General features: G+C 39.4%; 1 protein-coding gene across 1 annotated transcript in view; it reads right to left on the minus strand.

The window, feature by feature from the left end:
- Positions 1-18,109, minus strand: part of CFTR (CF transmembrane conductance regulator) — a 90,771-nt gene that overhangs the window by 17,634 nt on the left and 55,028 nt on the right. The window contains exons 19-22 of the mRNA XM_069802078.1: positions 12,991-13,141; positions 11,656-11,883; positions 9,473-9,573; positions 1,954-2,196 (exon numbers count right to left, since the gene is read on the minus strand). Coding sequence (XP_069658179.1) covers positions 1,954-2,196; positions 9,473-9,573; positions 11,656-11,883; positions 12,991-13,141 — 723 coding nt within the window. The remainder of the gene's footprint in view (positions 1-1,953; positions 2,197-9,472; positions 9,574-11,655; positions 11,884-12,990; positions 13,142-18,109) is intronic.

The raw sequence follows: 18,109 nt of genomic DNA on the forward strand, positions 1-18,109 counted from the left end.
GACAGCAGGCTCAATATGAGCCAGCAGTGTGCCCTGGCAGTCGAGAGGGCAAACTGCATCCTGGGGTGATCAAACAGAGTATAACCAGCCGGTCAAAAGAGGTGATTATCCCGCTGTATTCAGCGTTGGTGCAGCCTCACCTTGAACACTGTGTGCAGTTCTGGGCCCCACAATTTAAGAAGGATGTGAAGGTTCTTGAATGTGTCCAGAGGGCAACAAAGCTGGTGAAAGGGCTGGAAGGAATGTCCTATGTGGAGCGGCTAAGGAGTTTGGGCTTGTCTAGTTTGGAGAAAAGGAGGCTGAGAAGCAACCTCATTGCTCTCTACAGCTTCCTGAGGAGGGGGAGTGGAGACAGAGGTGCTGATCTCTTCTCCCTGATGTCCAGTGATAGGACACGTGGGAATGGTTCAAAGCTGCACCAGGAGAGGTTTAGACTGGGCATTAGGAAGCATTTCTTTACCGAGAGGGTGGTCAAACACTGGAACAGGCTTCCTAGAGAGGTGGTAGATGCCGCAAGTCTGTCAGTGTTTAACAGGCATTTGGACAATGCCTTCAATAACATGCTTTAACTTGGTCTGCCCTGAACTGGTCAGGCAGTTGGACTAGATGATTGTTATAGGTCCCTTCCAACTGAAATAGTCTATTCTATTCTATTCTATTCTACTCCCTCAGCAGAGGAAAGCTCTCCCCTTTCCTGCTTGTTTTACATGTACTTCCCTGTGGGGCAGAGACAAATCCTCTCCAGTTTAAGGAGCATGCCCCAATTCTGGAAATGCTACCTCTGAGTCTGGGGTTCATCACTGAAATTGGATCACGTTCCTGAATCATAGCCATTGAAAAAAGGATCTTTGTTTTAAATGCTTTGCCCCCTCTCTGTACAGTACAAAAGTATCTTTCATTTTCCATACTCCATTGCCTTGAGGGATTTTCCAGGAAGTAAATCCACCAGACTACAGCGGCACCCACACCTCCATGCTCCAGGAATCACAGGTCCCTCTCTTCCAAAGGCAGAGCATCTTTAGGATGGTGCTGGTGCTACAGGAAGTCTGAACGCTGGTTTCAAAATTTAGTGCCCTCAAAATTAGTAGATGAAACATTCAGTTCATGTAAACCAAGACAGACCTACCAACCCTGGCAGAGACTGGTGCTATCCAAACTAGGAGCTTCAGCTCAGGAAATTGTGCAAGCTCTTCTTTCCACCTCACTGAGGACAGGCCTTCAGCATGAACTTAAAGCAAAGCGTTAATCCTCTGCCTAATTGCTGTCCTGAAACTAAAGCTCTTTCTTGAACACAACGCCAAAGACACATGTAGATTAATTAGAGGTTTGTCAATCTTCTAAAGAATAGAGCTGTTTATAGTTTGTTACATAATAATTTGGGGTGGCATAGAACCCTCATCGAATGGGCGAGATGGCACCTCCACCCTCCAGCTGCCGGAGCCAGCGATGCGTTACTCTTGGCACAGTGGCTGGTATTCTTTCGTGCCCTGCTCCACCTGGGTCAGGCTGCCCCCAGCACCTGCACTCACCGGCAAGCTTCCCTCTTCCTGGGAGGAGAAGGCGGATGACTTCAGACACAGGAATACAACTTAGGGAACTGCTGCCTATGTATTTTATCAGTATATTCTGCTCCTCATGGCCAGCAAACGTCCCCAGTGTGCTTCACTGAGGTGTAAATTAGCCTTAAGGTTAATAGCCTTAAGGATAACTGAGGCAGATTTTCCTTGCCTTTTCTTTGTTTGTAGCCAATAATCCTACAGATGAGCTCTTTTTAAGAAGAGACACAAGACATTTCTGTTCTTCAAGTGCTTTAGATGATTGCTTTGCAACAATTTAACTTACAAAACCTTACTGAACTCAACCTACTCTTTAGTCAGTTAATAGGTTTATAATGACACTTCTATAGTTAAGCTTAATAGAAGTCAGATAAAACACAACAAAACAGTGTCTCACCCTCTGCCCTGAACTTATTGTAAAGGACATATTTTCTAACACAGCAGCTCCTCCTTCACCATATTTGGCCGTAAGGTCCTTCACAGTCATTTGGCCCCCGGATGGCCAGTTCTTCTCTTCCTTCACATGCCTGTTTTCAATTACAAGGGCATCTGAAAGCTGGTTATTCTTCTGTGGCTTCATGTTTTTCGTTTCTTCTGTTGGCATGTCAATGAATTTAAATATTCGTCCAACAGACCGCATCTATGAATCAAAACAAACAGTATTCTAATTGTAATCAATAATTAGCTATCAAAACAAATTAAATCAAATTATTCCTAATTCCTAGCCAGAAAAGTGAGTTTCTTTTCTGTGTAAGCTATGCCATGATACAACTTTCAAAGGTAGGACACTTCTTGTATAGAGCTCTAGATTCTATTGTTCTTGTACTACTGACATTGGTCTAATATGCGATTCCACTTGCTTCCTCTTTAAATGGACAAAATAGCTCTTTCTACCTTTAAAAATGTATTTTGAAAACTGTAGATGACCTGTATTTATGAAAACAAAGTATGATCATGAAAGCAATCTTGGAGTCTTCAACTCCTTCCTCCTGTAGGGGGTTGCCCAACCCAAAACCTGAAGTTCCTTGAATAATCATTTATCTCCAAAGATTAGCAGACTGTGGAATTTGAAAGATGTAAAGCAGTAGCACCAAGTAAAGAGGAACAATCATCAGACATTAACACCTGAGTATTCATGAGAAATTACCTATAGTTTTCACCAAAAGAATAGTAGGAAGTTCCATAAGAATTAATTTTATATCTGTAATTATATATATATTAAGTGAAATAATCAAGTCCTGTAGTTCATGAATTTCAGACAGAAGTTGCTAGTAGCAGTCTTGATGAATTTTCAAAGGAATATGGGACTAGAAAGGATCCTCTTGATTTTTTTTTTTTAAATGGGTCACAGGTGAATTAATACATAGTTAATTCATCTCCTTCACTAGAACTTCACTGCTCAGGTGGTCAGAAAACATATTTTTAAGTCTATGGACCAGTTTGTTCTTGTAAATTTATTAATTTTAAATTCTAAATAGTTCTTTTTCCTAGCTGCTTTCACCATTAATTTATGGAGGGCTGCCTTAGATCCAGTCACCCTTTGTTCTTCAGGACTAAAGAAAATCCAGGTTTAAGCCTCTTTCTTAACATATGTTCTCCTTCACCAAACATCCCAGTCAAATTAATCTTTCCTGTCTGACCAGAATCTACACAGCATTTTGGATGATGTTTCACAAGGACATTGTACAAAGGCAGTGATACTTTCCTATCTATAATAGGAATATCTCAATTAACACATCCTAGGATCACATGCTCTTTTCTTCACAGTCACATCTTATAGTCACCCTCTGATTGAGCAGTGGTCAGCCAAGCTTTCCTCCATCTTAGCCATTTCTAAACGAGGAGATCCTTACTTACAACAGAGGTTATTCTTAGCAGTCTCTCAATTCAAGCCTTTGCACTTCAGTTACTAAAATCTATTTCATATCTGCCATTTGAGGTCACCCAACACCTTTCAACTCACAGCATTCTTCATGGTAACATTGCCTTTCAGCTTTGTGCCTTTGGCAGATTTCTTCAACCCAATTTTTTTTTTCTTTGTTGAGAGCATTAAAAAAAGATTAAACCAAGCTCGGTCACAAATCTGATCTTTGTTGAGTAGCCTCCCTACAGCTTAATACTTACAGCTTAATGCCATTTCCTTTCTGTCCAACTCATTAACTAGTTTACAGTTCTTGTAATAATCCTGATCTCCTTCATTTATATAATTTCTGAAACAGAGCCACAGCCAGTGCTTTCCTGAAGACAAATGAGATCTACTACATTACTTTTGTCTGGAAAATAAATCATTGAACACAGTTACCAGGTTAGTCTGATGCAACCCTAATGTTAGCAAACCTGAGTGAATTCACTCTAAGCCCTGCATCTTTAATTACTCCTTCAAAATAGTTTCTAAAGACTGCTGCCATCAGACTAACAAACTGATGGTGGCATCAATGACTTCCCATTTCTCCTTCTTAACCAGAAGTGACAATCATTATTCTATCACATGCCACCGCTTGCCACTGCCAGCTTGGTGGATTCATTGGAAGTGGCCATTATCAGATGTCCAGCTTCTCAGCTGGTTCTTCCTGAACCCTAGGATGGGACGTCTGGTCCCACCTGGTCTGCATGCACAGGGCAGCATTGTTCCAGCCCAGTTTCACATGTTTAGCTGAAATGTCCAGCTGCAGAACCCAATCACACTTAGTTGAAGACTCCGATTTTAGATGGACTGACTCATGGGTGGTGTATGTGTCCCTCCACAAAATTTAGGGAGACCAGGATTCTAACTCAGGCTCTTCAGTTACATGCCCACAGCTAGGCTGGTTTTTGCATATAATTTCCACCTGATTTCGTGCCCTGCTGTAAATCCCATTTCTACCTTCTGCTCCACTTTCAACTCCCCAGATTAAACACCGCCCTTTTACTGAAAACTGAGATCAAGTATTTATCCAGAATTTGGACCATTTGCAAGTCTAACTCTGATTTTGTCAAGTCTCTCTTCTCCATCTGCTTCTTGACCTCCAACGCATAGCTTGTTTTGGTTAACTAATCCATTCTGTAGAGGTTATCTTTTCTAATATACTTTTTTTCCGAGAATGTTGTTCATGCTGGTAGTCCTAGAGTCTCCAATATTTCCTACTGTTTTTCTCTTGCTATTCAGGATACAAATTTCACTCCCTTCCTTGAAGAAGACGTGACTTTATGTTCAGGTTCCTAAGTGCCTTAGTCCAACTAACTTAATTAACTAGATTCCTCATTTTACCAAAATTTGTCCTTGTAAACAACAGGAGTAAACTGTAAGATACTGTCCATTCTTATTGGTCAGAAATTATTTAGCAAAATAAATTAATAAACAGATAGATACCTGCATAGCTACTGCATCCAGGAATATCTGGGCCTTATTATTAGCATTCGTTCTCTACGCTGTACTCAGAGTACTCTGTACTCAGACCTTACAACTCAGCATTGTGAAACACAATTGTGACAAATTTTGAAAAGCATGCTAACATCCAAGCCTATCAATTACAATTTCCATCTCAACTACTGTGCAAGATGGAAAGGCATGGTCATCATCGTGTTGATATATGAATGTCATCTCATTTTGGTGATACAAACAGGAAAACCTAGATCAGACTGACAATTTTCTTCCTGTCTGACTGTCTATAGTAAATCCCACAATGAGCACCATGCATTTATTTTAATCGGTGTTTGATGGTACATTTGTTTACAGAAATCTTATCCTTATAGAAGTATCGCCACTTCAGAAATGAAGGGTCTTTCTTGGCTTCACCAAGAGCTGTGAACGTTTGTATAGGCAGGGATTCCCTATAATTGCCCAGGAGATCCTACCATTACACAGTAGCTTAAATCTGCTATGAAGCCCGCTGGACAAAGAGCCTTCCATTACAACAGAAAATTTCATCACCATGTCCCAGCTCCCCCTGACAGATTCATCAGTCACATCACATATGCAGATATTTTAGACAGCTTAATACTTTAAATCAATTCAAAAGGATGCTTTCCTGGTTCTGTAATTTGAATTATGATTTAGATCTGGGCAGAATGCAGCATAAATGTCAGTAACATTTCACAAAGATATCTATTCTTCTTTTCACAGGTAGAAATCTTCTGTCATTCATAATGACAGGTATAGTGTAGGTGACAGCAAGTTTCTTATCCATTATTCCCATCAGCAACGTGCCTGCTATATTCACATTCTTTAACTAATGCTTTAGAATAAAGGAGTATATTTACTACTTCCATCTAAAAATGTCTAGAGCATAATACACTATTTTTAGCCTTGCCTAATTGTATTTTACTGAGATTTTAATAACATGGCAAATTCTTTAATTTACTTTCTCACTAATATCACTTAAACTCTTCTTAATGTTGAAGGAGAATTCTTAATATAATTATGTAATATATATTTCCAGAAAGTGGAAGAAGTAATTCTTTTACAAGTAATCTAATACAATTAGTTTCATCAGGCCCTATGTTCTCTTTGGCTAGGAAGAGAGCAGTTACCCTCTCCAGACCAGACACGCATAGTATTCAACAACCATGTTGCAAGACACCATCTCCTCAAAAACATGGTGTCTGGAAAGTGCAGTCTGCAACTGAGAGACCCTATGAGAGTTTGGTCCAATGGCTCATGTTGTAAAAAACCCCCATGCATTAAGTCACCGCAAAAACTGCATCAATGCCGGCGGACCATATGGTTTTACTGAGGTTTCACATCTGCTGCTGTTACATTTTGGGTGCACTTACAGGAGATATACTCCTCTTCCAAACTGCAAAAATGAAATATTTAGTTCATGTCAAACTTGACCTGAATTTTTCGCTCTTTCTCACACAGCTTTGCAGGCAGAAGAGGAAATGTTCTAAAATATTTTTCTTGATTCTGTTCCCTTCCAGATGACCAACACCTCACTTCTTTAAGAACTGTCATTCTGATGCCGATTTTACAGTCAAGTATTTAATCTACTTAAACTTTGGAAATAAACAGTGTTCTCAGGTTTTCTGCTGACAGTAGTAAAAAGCTTATTAAGACCATGTCTGACTTAAAAAAAAAAAAATACCAATTGAACAGGTTAAAGGAGAAATAGCATAGGAAAATAAAAGGATGAAAACCAGCTGTAAAAGCACCATTATTTTTCAGAGTCCTAGTTTTTTCTTTGGTCCTCTTCTCTACCAGGTACTACTTTAATTCTTCAGCATCCCTGATGTACAGGGTGGGGCACTGTGAGGTTTAGCAAGTGTGGTTTTAATATCTCTTTGGGGGATTCTTTTTATATCTCCTTACATAAGTAATCTTGGCAACAGTAAAAGCATGGCATTTTCTCTTTCCCTGATAAAAGGAATTGTCCTTCGCAGTTATAGCACTGCTACTGCAGGATACACATCAGTGAAGGAGGACGTTATAAAGCATTGAAACAGTCCACTGGGACTAGCCATTGCTTATCTGTGAAAGCAGCACTTACTGGAAAACTTATTTTCTATTTCGTTATGAAGGAAAAAAATTAAAAATACTACAAGACTGCCTGGAGGGCTAAGAAAAAGACTAAAAAACAGCTAAAGGGATATTAGCAGAAATGATCAAAGTGAAAAGATAAATCTAGCCTAACTGGTAGCTTTAAATGAAACAATGGATAGCTGTCAGAGTGACCACATATGTTTTGGTTTTTTTTTTTAAAAAAAAGCAGAGCAGATAAAGTATCAGGGCTGTAGAGAATGAAATGCCAAAACCATTATGGGGTATTAAAAGACAATGGGGATTTTTCAGTTACAGCCAAACCAGTTCAACAGAAATTGCTTCAAAGAGAATATCTGTGTATGTAAAAACAAAATCCAACCTAGAAAGTCAGATTTCTTCAAGATGTATGCCAGTGCCATGGAAAAATCAAGAAGGAGATTGTGTGGAATAAAGTCAAATTTGCCACCTACCCATCTGTTTAGCCAGTACTTCTTCTGGTACATTTTTTTCCTTCTTCATGTGATCCTGCTTTCCTATTCTCCTGCCTTCCTGTCGTTTTGCTTGCATTTATTTCACTGAAATAAATACCTTGCATACCTTGTAAAACAACTCAGTACAAGCTTAATGTTACCTACTAAGTACAGCAGCTAGGCCTTTGGACATGGGTTTCAACCACTTGCAGAAAACTCCAGCTTATATGACAACCAAAGACCGCTACCTACAAATGCGCTGTACGCTCAGGCATGCTTGTGTGCAGGCTTGTAAGCATGGATGTCACAGCTGCTCAAGGAAGGGCAAGAGTGATGTCATCTAGAGCAGTGCGTGTGTATCTGTAACTGGAGACACATGGAGATGTGTCAATTCTAGTCAATCTAGTCCTGTGGGGTGCTTCAAAGTACCCCTTGAGAGAAAAATAGAGTATAACCAAATAGACTACAAAGTCAGGCATACATGCAAGCCTTTGCAGGACATTTGTAACCAAATAATTGTAAAAGACTTTAAAGAAGGAAGCGTTAAAATGTGGAGAATACAAGGAGTGGGAAATAATACATCTGCATCACCCAGTGAAGCAGTTTTATTATCTTGAAACCATGAAGCTATTATCTGCCTGTGCACAGCAGCAGCTTTTGAATGTCAGGAGAACCATCCTGCCAGCAATATCTATTAATTTGTCATCTGGGATACCTAAAAATCCATGGGATGCGGGTGGGCAGCTATCCACCGCTGAAAGAAGTCCAGAGGATCCACTTATGAACTGATGCACCTTAGAAGGCTATCATTAATATAACTGCTGCTCCAGTGCAGTAGTTTGTCTTAATATAGAGAAGAGTACTCAAAAACATCTAAAGCAACTTGAGACTTTCTTTTCAGGGGAAAGGGAGTTACTTCCTTATTGCTACTAATAGATGACATTTTAATATCACTGTATTTTAAAAAAGGGGAAGTTCTTTATTAAAACACTAGTGTGTCCAGCATGCTCTGAATCCCACAGTAAGACTTTCCGTTGCTCTTGTGAAACACCTTCAGTTTGTATTAAGCTGTTTTATATGTGCACATGATTCTTACACAGATTGTTATACTTAAAGCGATCACATTATGCCTTACGGGGCTAAGATGGAATTTACAAATGAGAGCTGACTGAAGGTTGTCACTGTTGTGCCTTACCAATGGCACATTTTACTTCATTATCAGTCACACAACTGCTGTTTGGCATGTCTTGCAGTTACAGCAAAGAAGCCCTTTCACAAAGTGTTTGCCCTTCAAGACAAGCTGTTCTAACAAGTAAAGAAAGAGTCAGCATAAAACAATTGGTGGATAGGGAAAAAATGTGTCCCTGAATGGCAGTCAGCTTTCTGGACTATCACCAGTCACACATGTAAACAAGAGATTAGATGTTGTAAGTGGTTAATTCCTAGTTTTGGGGCTCTTAAGGATTTCCTTCAGGATGAGGGTAGTTGAATCATTTAAAAAAAATACGTCAAACTGGCAAATATTCCTTCACTGTCACTGTCTGCCCCAATTATATATTTTTTAAATGACAAGTCTAAATCACTGTTGATTTTGCGTGGAAGGAGCTCAGAAACATCCATCGTGATGGGCTGTGCAAAGCCCTTAAGTAGACCAAGTAAGGTATATTATATATCTTGGTAAGGTATATAATCATAACAAAACAACTCCAAGCCTTTTTGAAGTTTTCCCATCACTGCTACATCTGCAATCTAAATCCTCAAATGCAACTATTTGCTGTTGCCTATTCTAGTCCAGGAAAATTTTTGATCACAGAAAAATTCAGTTTGTGCTGTGCCAAAGCCAGTAGGTTGCTATGAAAGGTATGAGGGGAACTTTCTGACACATCTGCCTGATATCAAACTCTGAAAATAACTCACTCAACACCCATAATCAGCAAAATAAGGCAGTTCCTCAAAAGAAAGCACAGCACAGTGCATTTTATGCTTACCAAACTATCCACATCTATGCTTGAGTTTACTGCCCACTGCAAGGTTCCCATGATGTTCATAGCTAAAGTAAGAATAATGCCAACTCTACCTGGTCCATCACCTGCGGAGAGAAAAGCACATTCAATTTATATACAAATAAAAAGCCAAGAGAAATCAGAAAATTAGCATGTATATCTTAAAATACATGTTCACATTCTCTCATCTTTTATTTCATGGGGAAAACATGGATTTGTTAATTATACAAAGGACTGAGAGCTTAATCATCAGTTAAACACCTGGCTTTGGCACTGAATTCACTAGAAACCCTGTTCTTGCTTTGGCAGAAGAAAAAATTGTATCTTGGTACTTAAGCTGTAAACAGAACCAGGCCTCTGCAATCTTGATTTCAATTTCCTTTTTCCAACACATATGAATCTGTGAAATGACTCTTATCTAACTAAAACACCACAGCTAACAACTTTAAAATTCAAAACAGTTGCGTCGGTTTACATTCTCATTTCTTGGACAAATAGAGGACATGTTCTTCTTACTGTTCCACAAAGATGCAGATATAAATTCTTTGCTTTAATTGTCTGCTGTAACAAACATGGGATTTTCCTTTATGAGTTCATACAACGCAATATAAGCATTTAAACTACCCCACTGTTGATTTTTAATCTCACTATGTGTTAAAGGGAATTGAGAATTTAAGCCAAATGCCTTTCTCTGATTCTCAACTTCTTCTATGGCTTTTTTCAACAAACTTCCTCCTGTTTTGCTTATAGACATCTTGTTAACAGAGTAATTATAGAAGTAAACAATAAAAGCAAAATATTCCTCCTGAAAGATGACAGATTAAGAAAAGGAATTTAGTGTGTAACAGTAAAGTTTACAATGGTGGCAAGATGACAAATTTTCACATATTTAAAAAGTGCTTCTAACTCCTTTTCTCAAATCCAGAAAAACAGTAACATAAGAAACAGTTTTCCTAAAAAACCCCAAACTACTCAGCGCATAAAGTAAAAAAAATGAGAAGGGCAGCAGGGGGTATTGTTTCCCTATGAATTTTAGGGGAACTAAAGTCTCCTTTGTAAAAAAAAGTACTGTAGGTGCATATTTTCATACAGAAGTATTTCTGTGGTTGGATTTTTTTTTTCTAAGATGAGGAGAGATCCTTATACAAGAAATAGAGGATAGCATTTCATACACTATACAATATTTGACAAAATGTACACTTTTCAACACTGAAGTATGATCAAATGAAATTTGGATATTGTTAAGACCAAAAATCTCCTTCACAAAACAGCAAATTCTTGTTCATCAGCAACCATCGTACTGAAACTGCATCCAGATCCTGCACACAAAGTTCAGTGTAATATTTGGAAGAGGGAGAATAATGCCTGAGAATCAAAATCAAAAAACACACATAACAAAAGCGTAGTGAATTAAAAACTGTATTTGAAGTAATCTGTCTGCTGAGTTTTTCCACAGAACTGAATTATTCCAACACTTGGAGGACATTATTCTCCTATTCTCTGCTTGTTGGAGACTGGCTACACCTGGCCAGCCACCAGCAGCATTTCAAATACAAGTAAGATAGTAAGGTATAGAGTGATTCTCATTCATGTACTGGGTTTACCAACAGTGGTGAGCCATTTTTAAGGGGATTTTGAATGCAATTTGCAAAACTTCACATTGAAAAATGGGTCAGTGGGTTGGGAATTAGAGAACTGGATGACTATCTCTGCTATTGGTGTGCCTTTAAAAGATCATTACAACTTCACATGTCTTAGCCATTTGCAAATAAGAGGAATATTAACTTCTATTTACTAAAAAACTTTGAGCTATTCAGATGATAATCAACATCCAAGCTTCTCAGTACACTAATGTGGTTACATTAATGTGGTTTAAAACACACAAAAAATTACTTTTACAGCAATTACAGTCAAGAAAAGGAAAGTTCTATCCCTTCAGATATTCAGATTAATCCTTTTAATGAGTCCTCTACAACATTAGATTGCAGATATAATGGTGTAATTTCTGTTTTAATTAAGTTGTGTTTACTATTATGACATACTTAAATCAGTGACTCCAATGTATGCTAAATTTTGCAATGGTTTATTTTCCTCAGAAGTTTCGAAAGCTGAGATGTTAAACAGAAGCAGAAGACTTCCATTTCAGTACTCCAGTAAAGTTACTGTACCTGTAGTTACGATAGAGATGAATGCCACAGCAACAAAAAAGACAACAAAAATAATTTCTATCCTCATCTGGAACCAGCGCAGTGTTGACAGGTAGAGGAACCAGTTTGCCGTGTGCAGGTTCAGGGCTTTGTGAAATAAGGTCTCAAAATACGGCTGCCGCCCAAAAGCTCTCAGTGTCCACAGCCCTTTTAAGCTTGTAACAAGATGGGTGAATATTGGACTCCGAGCTGTAACGTGTTTAAATTAGAAACATCACAAGCACTCATAAGCAAATAACCTTTGATATAATGCAAATACACAGCCCTATGCTCTAACTCACAGCAGTATAACTATTGTCAGTGTTTAATTTACATATGTTTTTGGAATACATGGCTGAAGTAATCCTAGCACAGGATATACAACAACAGTCTTTGCATGAATGGGTTGAAATTCCATTCAGTGTATTGCCAGGAAGGGATCACATTAATTCTTCATAGTTAGCATATTACTAGGGGAAGCTCCTGGCCTGCTGTAAGATGCCACAAGAGAAAGGTGGCTCTTCCCCAACCAAAATGAATTCTTGCAATTCTGATAACTCCATCAAGTGAAGTTTTTTTAGCACAGACAGAGAACTTTAATACTCTGGATTCAACTGTACTGACATGGTAATTTAAAGCAGATCTTGCATTACATAAAAAGTGGTGAGCCAATGCTGTATCCCTGTGAACATCAAAGAAATTTAGATTTAGTTCTGAGGAACTTCAGAACTACACTTAAGTAAAAGGGATGATGATCATCAGGGTTTAAGATTCAGGAATGATTTGCTGAGGATCTGCCAGTTTGTTGAAAAGCCAGGCCACAGTGCCTGATCTGCAAACCCACAATTCAAAATGAGGTTTTCCATTTTATTGGGAATGTGTTAGTCTCTTAATGGGGGGAGAGAAAGGAAATTTAGTCAAATAATTTATTCAGAAATAAGAATTCTTTGCAATCAAGATATATCCATTCTAAATTTTTCTTATAAAAAACCAAACTCATAGGGCACATACCAAGTCTGACCACAATTTTTCAAGTTACATTTACTCTCAAGAAAACTATATGTCAGGACTTTATTTGTTTTCAGCTGCAGTGGTGATAAAGCCCAGCTTTAAAAAGATCTTCTCCACCGCTCTTTGGCAGCAGAGCACTCAGTATGGGCTGGACCAGTAACAGCACTGGCTTTAAGGAGATATGTGTTCTGCTCCCAGAGACAATGGCATCTTGCAAGAGAAAAGGCAAAGAAGAGGTGGAAGGGTGAATCACTTCTCAATTGATTTGTTGTGGATTTAGAAGTCTACCAATTTTGCTGCTCCTACCTTCAGATTCCAGTTGTTTCAGCTGCTGAGAAGTGTGGAGGAAGTATGCCCTTAACACAATAAAGGCTGCTATCACAGGCACTGATGCCAGGAAGATGTAGGGTTGTAATATTGAGACTACTGTTATAGCGCCAATCACAATCAGTATTAACTGTAGAATGAAAGAAAAATACTATTGATACAGTAAACTTGTCATTTTATAGACTAGAGATTGGTGATGAATCTCCTTCCCATGGCAACTACGTATTGTTTCAACAAACATAAAGTGCTAAGTATGATTTGCAGCTGAGAACAAACCTCCATGAAAAGATCATGAATAACTGAGACCAGATCCATAACCTGTTGGAAAAAGCTGCCATCTTTTCTAACAGATGGAAAAAGTGTTTTCTGCAGTACAACCAGTATTGCAGGCTTCTAAATTATGAAGCCACACAAAAACAATGGCAGCTAGGCACTCACTCTCCAGTTAAAATTGTAAGAACAACACTTGCAATATCTGCAGCCACCTCATCTGGACTAGGTGTGCCAGACTGTCAGGAGCGGAGTGCCAGTCTCCTGCAGGTTCTGGCCCAAGCAGTTTTTCTAAGGGTCAGAAAAAGTGGGAAGTCGCATATCATCGCTTGCTCAAGGGACTGTAACCCACATATGAAACTAGCACTACTATTCATCCTGATCAGAAGACAGGAAATAAGTCGTAAGAGGACTTGTGGTATGAAAAATGAGCAGTTTCAGGAGAAAAAAAGATGGTTTAAGGTGGCAGATGAATCAAAAGGAAAAAAATCATTCCAGAGTTAATCTATTTAACCACCAGAGACTACTACCATTCTCGTAAGACCTCATCCTCAGTAGCTCCAGACAGATTTAGCTAAATCAGGCCTCAATCTTTACTCTAGAAGCACCTTAAGCACTTACACTGTTTTTGTCTCATACCTAAATCTAATGAAAATGAAGTATATCAGTGTACACAGAATAGCAAAGCTCTGCTTTCTATCAGTGTTACCGTTCACACTGAACAACTACTTCAAACTGCAAACTTATCAGCCTAAAGCAACTGCAAATGAACAATTTGGCCACAGTGATGAACACTGCATTGAAACATCACTGCAAATGACCAGTCAGCAAAGAAATAGATGGAAAGCAAAACTAATTTCACATTAGGAAGAAACTTGCAATTGGTGCTTTTGCTACTACAACCACATAAATTCAAGGAAGGATTTAAATTTCCAGTACTCCAATCAGAGGTCTTTCATGAAGAGGTAAGCATGTTCCAGGTTTCCTGTCTTTTTTTTTCATCAGAAATCTGAGCAAGGCAATAACAGCATCAAAGTTTACGAAAAAAAATTACTGTAACAGCTGAACTAGTTAAAGGTTTCTTTCACTATTTTCCTCATTTCTCTTAAAAGAATGGTGACACACGTGGGTTGTGCTTGTGCAGGCTGTATAGCACTTGTCTGCAGCAATGCAAGAATGGATTTGTGTTTACTCATTATTTCAAACTGCAGAATTTAGTACCTCTTGTATCTCTAATAGTTAAGAAACGAATGAACTGTTCAATTGATATTGAGCCAAGTCACACAGCTCTCTCATTACTTGAGATTACACAGTCACACAGTGACTGTTTTAATTCCTGTTTCCATCTTTTACTCAAATTTTGCAAAGCCCACCATGATGCCATATTGTTCTCACTGCTGGTCCAACAGTTACTTCACTAAAAAGTTCAATATGAAAATTTGTGTTACTCTACATAAACTCCAAACACAAAATAAGTGTAGTGTCAAACAGAAGATGACACCTTCTCTAAAAAAGACAGTAGCAAAAACCAACACACAAGCTATCTACACTGGCATATGGTCAGGGAATGGCAGCAGAGGGCTCATGCAGCCCAGTTAAGAGCCACAATGCTGCACTGCAGTGACCCCAGGTGCTGAGCTTTCAGGCCTGGGACAGAGGCCAGATGGGAAGACATGTTCTAGTGCTTCCTCTGTGTCATCAGTCTGGAAAATGCAGCCAATCTGGTTAACCAATGGGGGTTTATCATTTAGGGAAAACCAGTCATGACCATAGATATAAATGTCCAATGAGTTCACTATGACCTTTTGAGTGTGACTATATTAAACCTTAGGGACAAGTAATACATGCTAGCAGCATCTCACATGAAGATCTCCAAGAAATGATGACCCCACTGCAAGCACCAGTAGAAGACTCAGATGGATGTTAAAACTAGTGGTAATGCTACTGCAGTCATTAGCTGGCTACAATTCATACCCAAGACGTATGGAAGCAGGTCAGATGGCTGTCAGAGAAAACATCACAGATGCTATCTCTTGTCATTGATGTAAAGGCTGATACCGCTGCTTCTTTTATGGGCAACTGGGTATATCCCAGTGACTGGAGAGTAACTCTGGCCTCTTTCATCCTGAAGCCTCATTCATCCTGGATGAAAAGCCCTGCTCCCTGAAAGGGAAGGCCTCCTGATATGTCTAATCCCCATAAAACTCCTAAGAAAAAGTACGTCATGACATCCACAGCTGCAACAGAGAAGGAGGCAGTGTCCCTAAACAAGGAGTTAGCCAGTCATCTACCAGTTCATTCTCATAGAAGAGGGAGAAAGAACCAGCTCTAAAATTTTGTGTCAAATTCTTGAGAAAAGCTCAGAAGTCAGAAGGATGAATTTATGCAACCATAAACCGAAGGCTAGCAGAGACCAAGCCTTCATCTCCACCAGACTCAGAATTAGGCATCCCAGTACCTTTAGAAGCTAACCTTTTCTGTAGATCTCTGCACCTGGGAAGGAACAACCACATGCACCAGCACAGGCTGAAGACTGACCGACTGGAAAGCAGCTTTACAGAGGTGGCCTTGGGGGTCCTGGTGGACCATGAGGCAGCAACACCCCCCTGCAGCAAGGGAGGCCAACAGCAGCAGCATTGTCAGAAGATCAAGGAAGGTGATCCTTCCCCTCTCTTCAGCACCAGTGAGACTGTATCTGGAGTGGGTTCTCCAGTACAAGAGAGATACAGACATACTGGAGTGAGTCTAGTGAAAGGTCTTGAAGATGATAAAGGGACTGGAGCATCTCACATACAAGGACAGGCTGTCAGAGCTGGGACTGTTTAGCCTTAAGAGAAGGCTTAGGGGGATCTTATCACTTTGTGTAAGTATCTGATGGTATTTATTATATTTATATAACTTAAAAATATGTGTATATATGCAAGTAATTTTTATAAATTATATATTTTAAAAATTATATTCTATTTATATAAATACCACTAGGTACTTGGTGCAGAGCAAATGAGCCAGATTCTTCTCAATGGCACCCAGCAGGAAGATAAGAGGCAACGGGCACAAGCTGAAATGCACAAAATTCCATTTAAACGTAAGAAAAAGTATTTTTATTGTGGGGGTGGTCAAACACTGGAACAGGTTACTCAGAGAACTTGTGGAGTCTCCACCTTTGGAGATACCCAAAATCCAACGTGGCCCTGCGCAACCTGCTCTAGCTGAACCTCTTTTGAGCAGAGGGGTTGGAGAGGTCCCAGGTCCTAAGTCCAGAGGTCCCTTCCATATTCTGTGACTCTGTGATAATAAGCACAGAAGCAGAAAGTCATATGTATAACTTTTCTGTATCTTTCAGAGGAATCTGACTTTGTTCATTAGCAGTGTCCATGGAAGTCTGAAGCTGCCAAACAAGTCTGAATCTACGGAGGATCAGAAGGAATTTTTTATGAAGGGATGACTGGTAAAAAGCATTCAAGACAGCAGGTAGATTCAGTGATCTTCACCAGAAGAACCTGGAAAGACAGGGCAGCTTATCATGCATGTTCAGGAGCCTCTGCAGTTGAGACTGAGGAGATAGAGGTGAACCTATGGGACATTAGAGCATACGTTAACCTCTGAAAGGCATCAGAACAGAGAAGCCAAATCTAGGGATTTTCCTTATCCTTGAAAACATGAAAAACTAGTCAGTTGTAGAGAGTTTGAAATGTAGAGACAGGCTAACTAAAATAATTTTGGAATAACATTCCCACAGCAGATCCAAAATATCAGAAACAAAATGGCCACACCAGAAAAGACAGTAGCGAATCCTGATCACACCAAAGATGATATTAATGATTCAGACAAGGTGTCAATGTCCACGTTTACTCATTCAGCAAATTTTCATTACATCAGCAGGACATGAAGTAGAGCTGTGATGTCCTTGAACCTCTTCATGTGGAGCTGCACTGGCCTCTCTAAAGTCATGAGCCAAAGTTATCAATTACTAACAAAGGTATAGGGAAAGGGATTTGGTTTTGATCAGACCATCATGCCGGTAGGGACTGTAAAGCAGAGCAAACTCACAGATGGAGACAGGCAATCTGTGCAGCAGAGTGTTTGGGTTGATTAAGTCAGGCCTGCATATCTCCTAAATAAAAGTAGAGAGGAACAGGAGGACCGGGGAAGATTTGCTTTTATTTTTTAAATGTTCTGGGAACCAGCTCTATATGATGAAAAGCTGGCATTGCAGCATTAGTGGTGACACACTAATGAGGGGTGCTGGGATTCACACAAAGGCACAAAGTCAGAATAGGCAGGATGGGGAGCAAACAAAGGCATCCTCCTTGAGAAACACTGGAATTGGCTCTATCTCTGTATTTCTTCAATGTTCTCTTCAGTGTGGATGAAATGGAAGGTCATTCAAAACTCAAAATTTTGCAATGTATGGAGTTTACCAGGAGGTATGCTGGAAACAAGTTTTTCCATCCAAAAAATAAAAAGTTTGCAATTCTACAATTCTGAGGGATGTAAAATTCCTTCAAGGAGTAGAGTCATCTAAAGCTCTCCACCATCGCAAACAGTTACCCAGTGCCTAACAGACTCAGCTTAAATCCCAGAGACTCAGGGGAAGCCACAAAGATGTGAAGGATAAAAGACAAAATTAGGCTGTCAAACTTGTGAAGGGGGGGGGGGGGAAGCAGAACTGCCCAGCTGAGAGTTGAAACCACATCATCATGGGTCAAACCGCCCAATTAGGCAGGCCTGGAAGAGTTTCCACAGAAGATAAAAGGACAGAAAAACCAATAATATATTCAACAAAAGAGAAGAATTAAAGGTGATGCTAGTAAACTGGGAACAGAAG

Source organism: Haliaeetus albicilla, chromosome 14, assembly GCF_947461875.1.
Source record: "Haliaeetus albicilla chromosome 14, bHalAlb1.1, whole genome shotgun sequence".
NCBI classification, from domain to species: Eukaryota; Metazoa; Chordata; class Aves; order Accipitriformes; family Accipitridae; genus Haliaeetus; species Haliaeetus albicilla.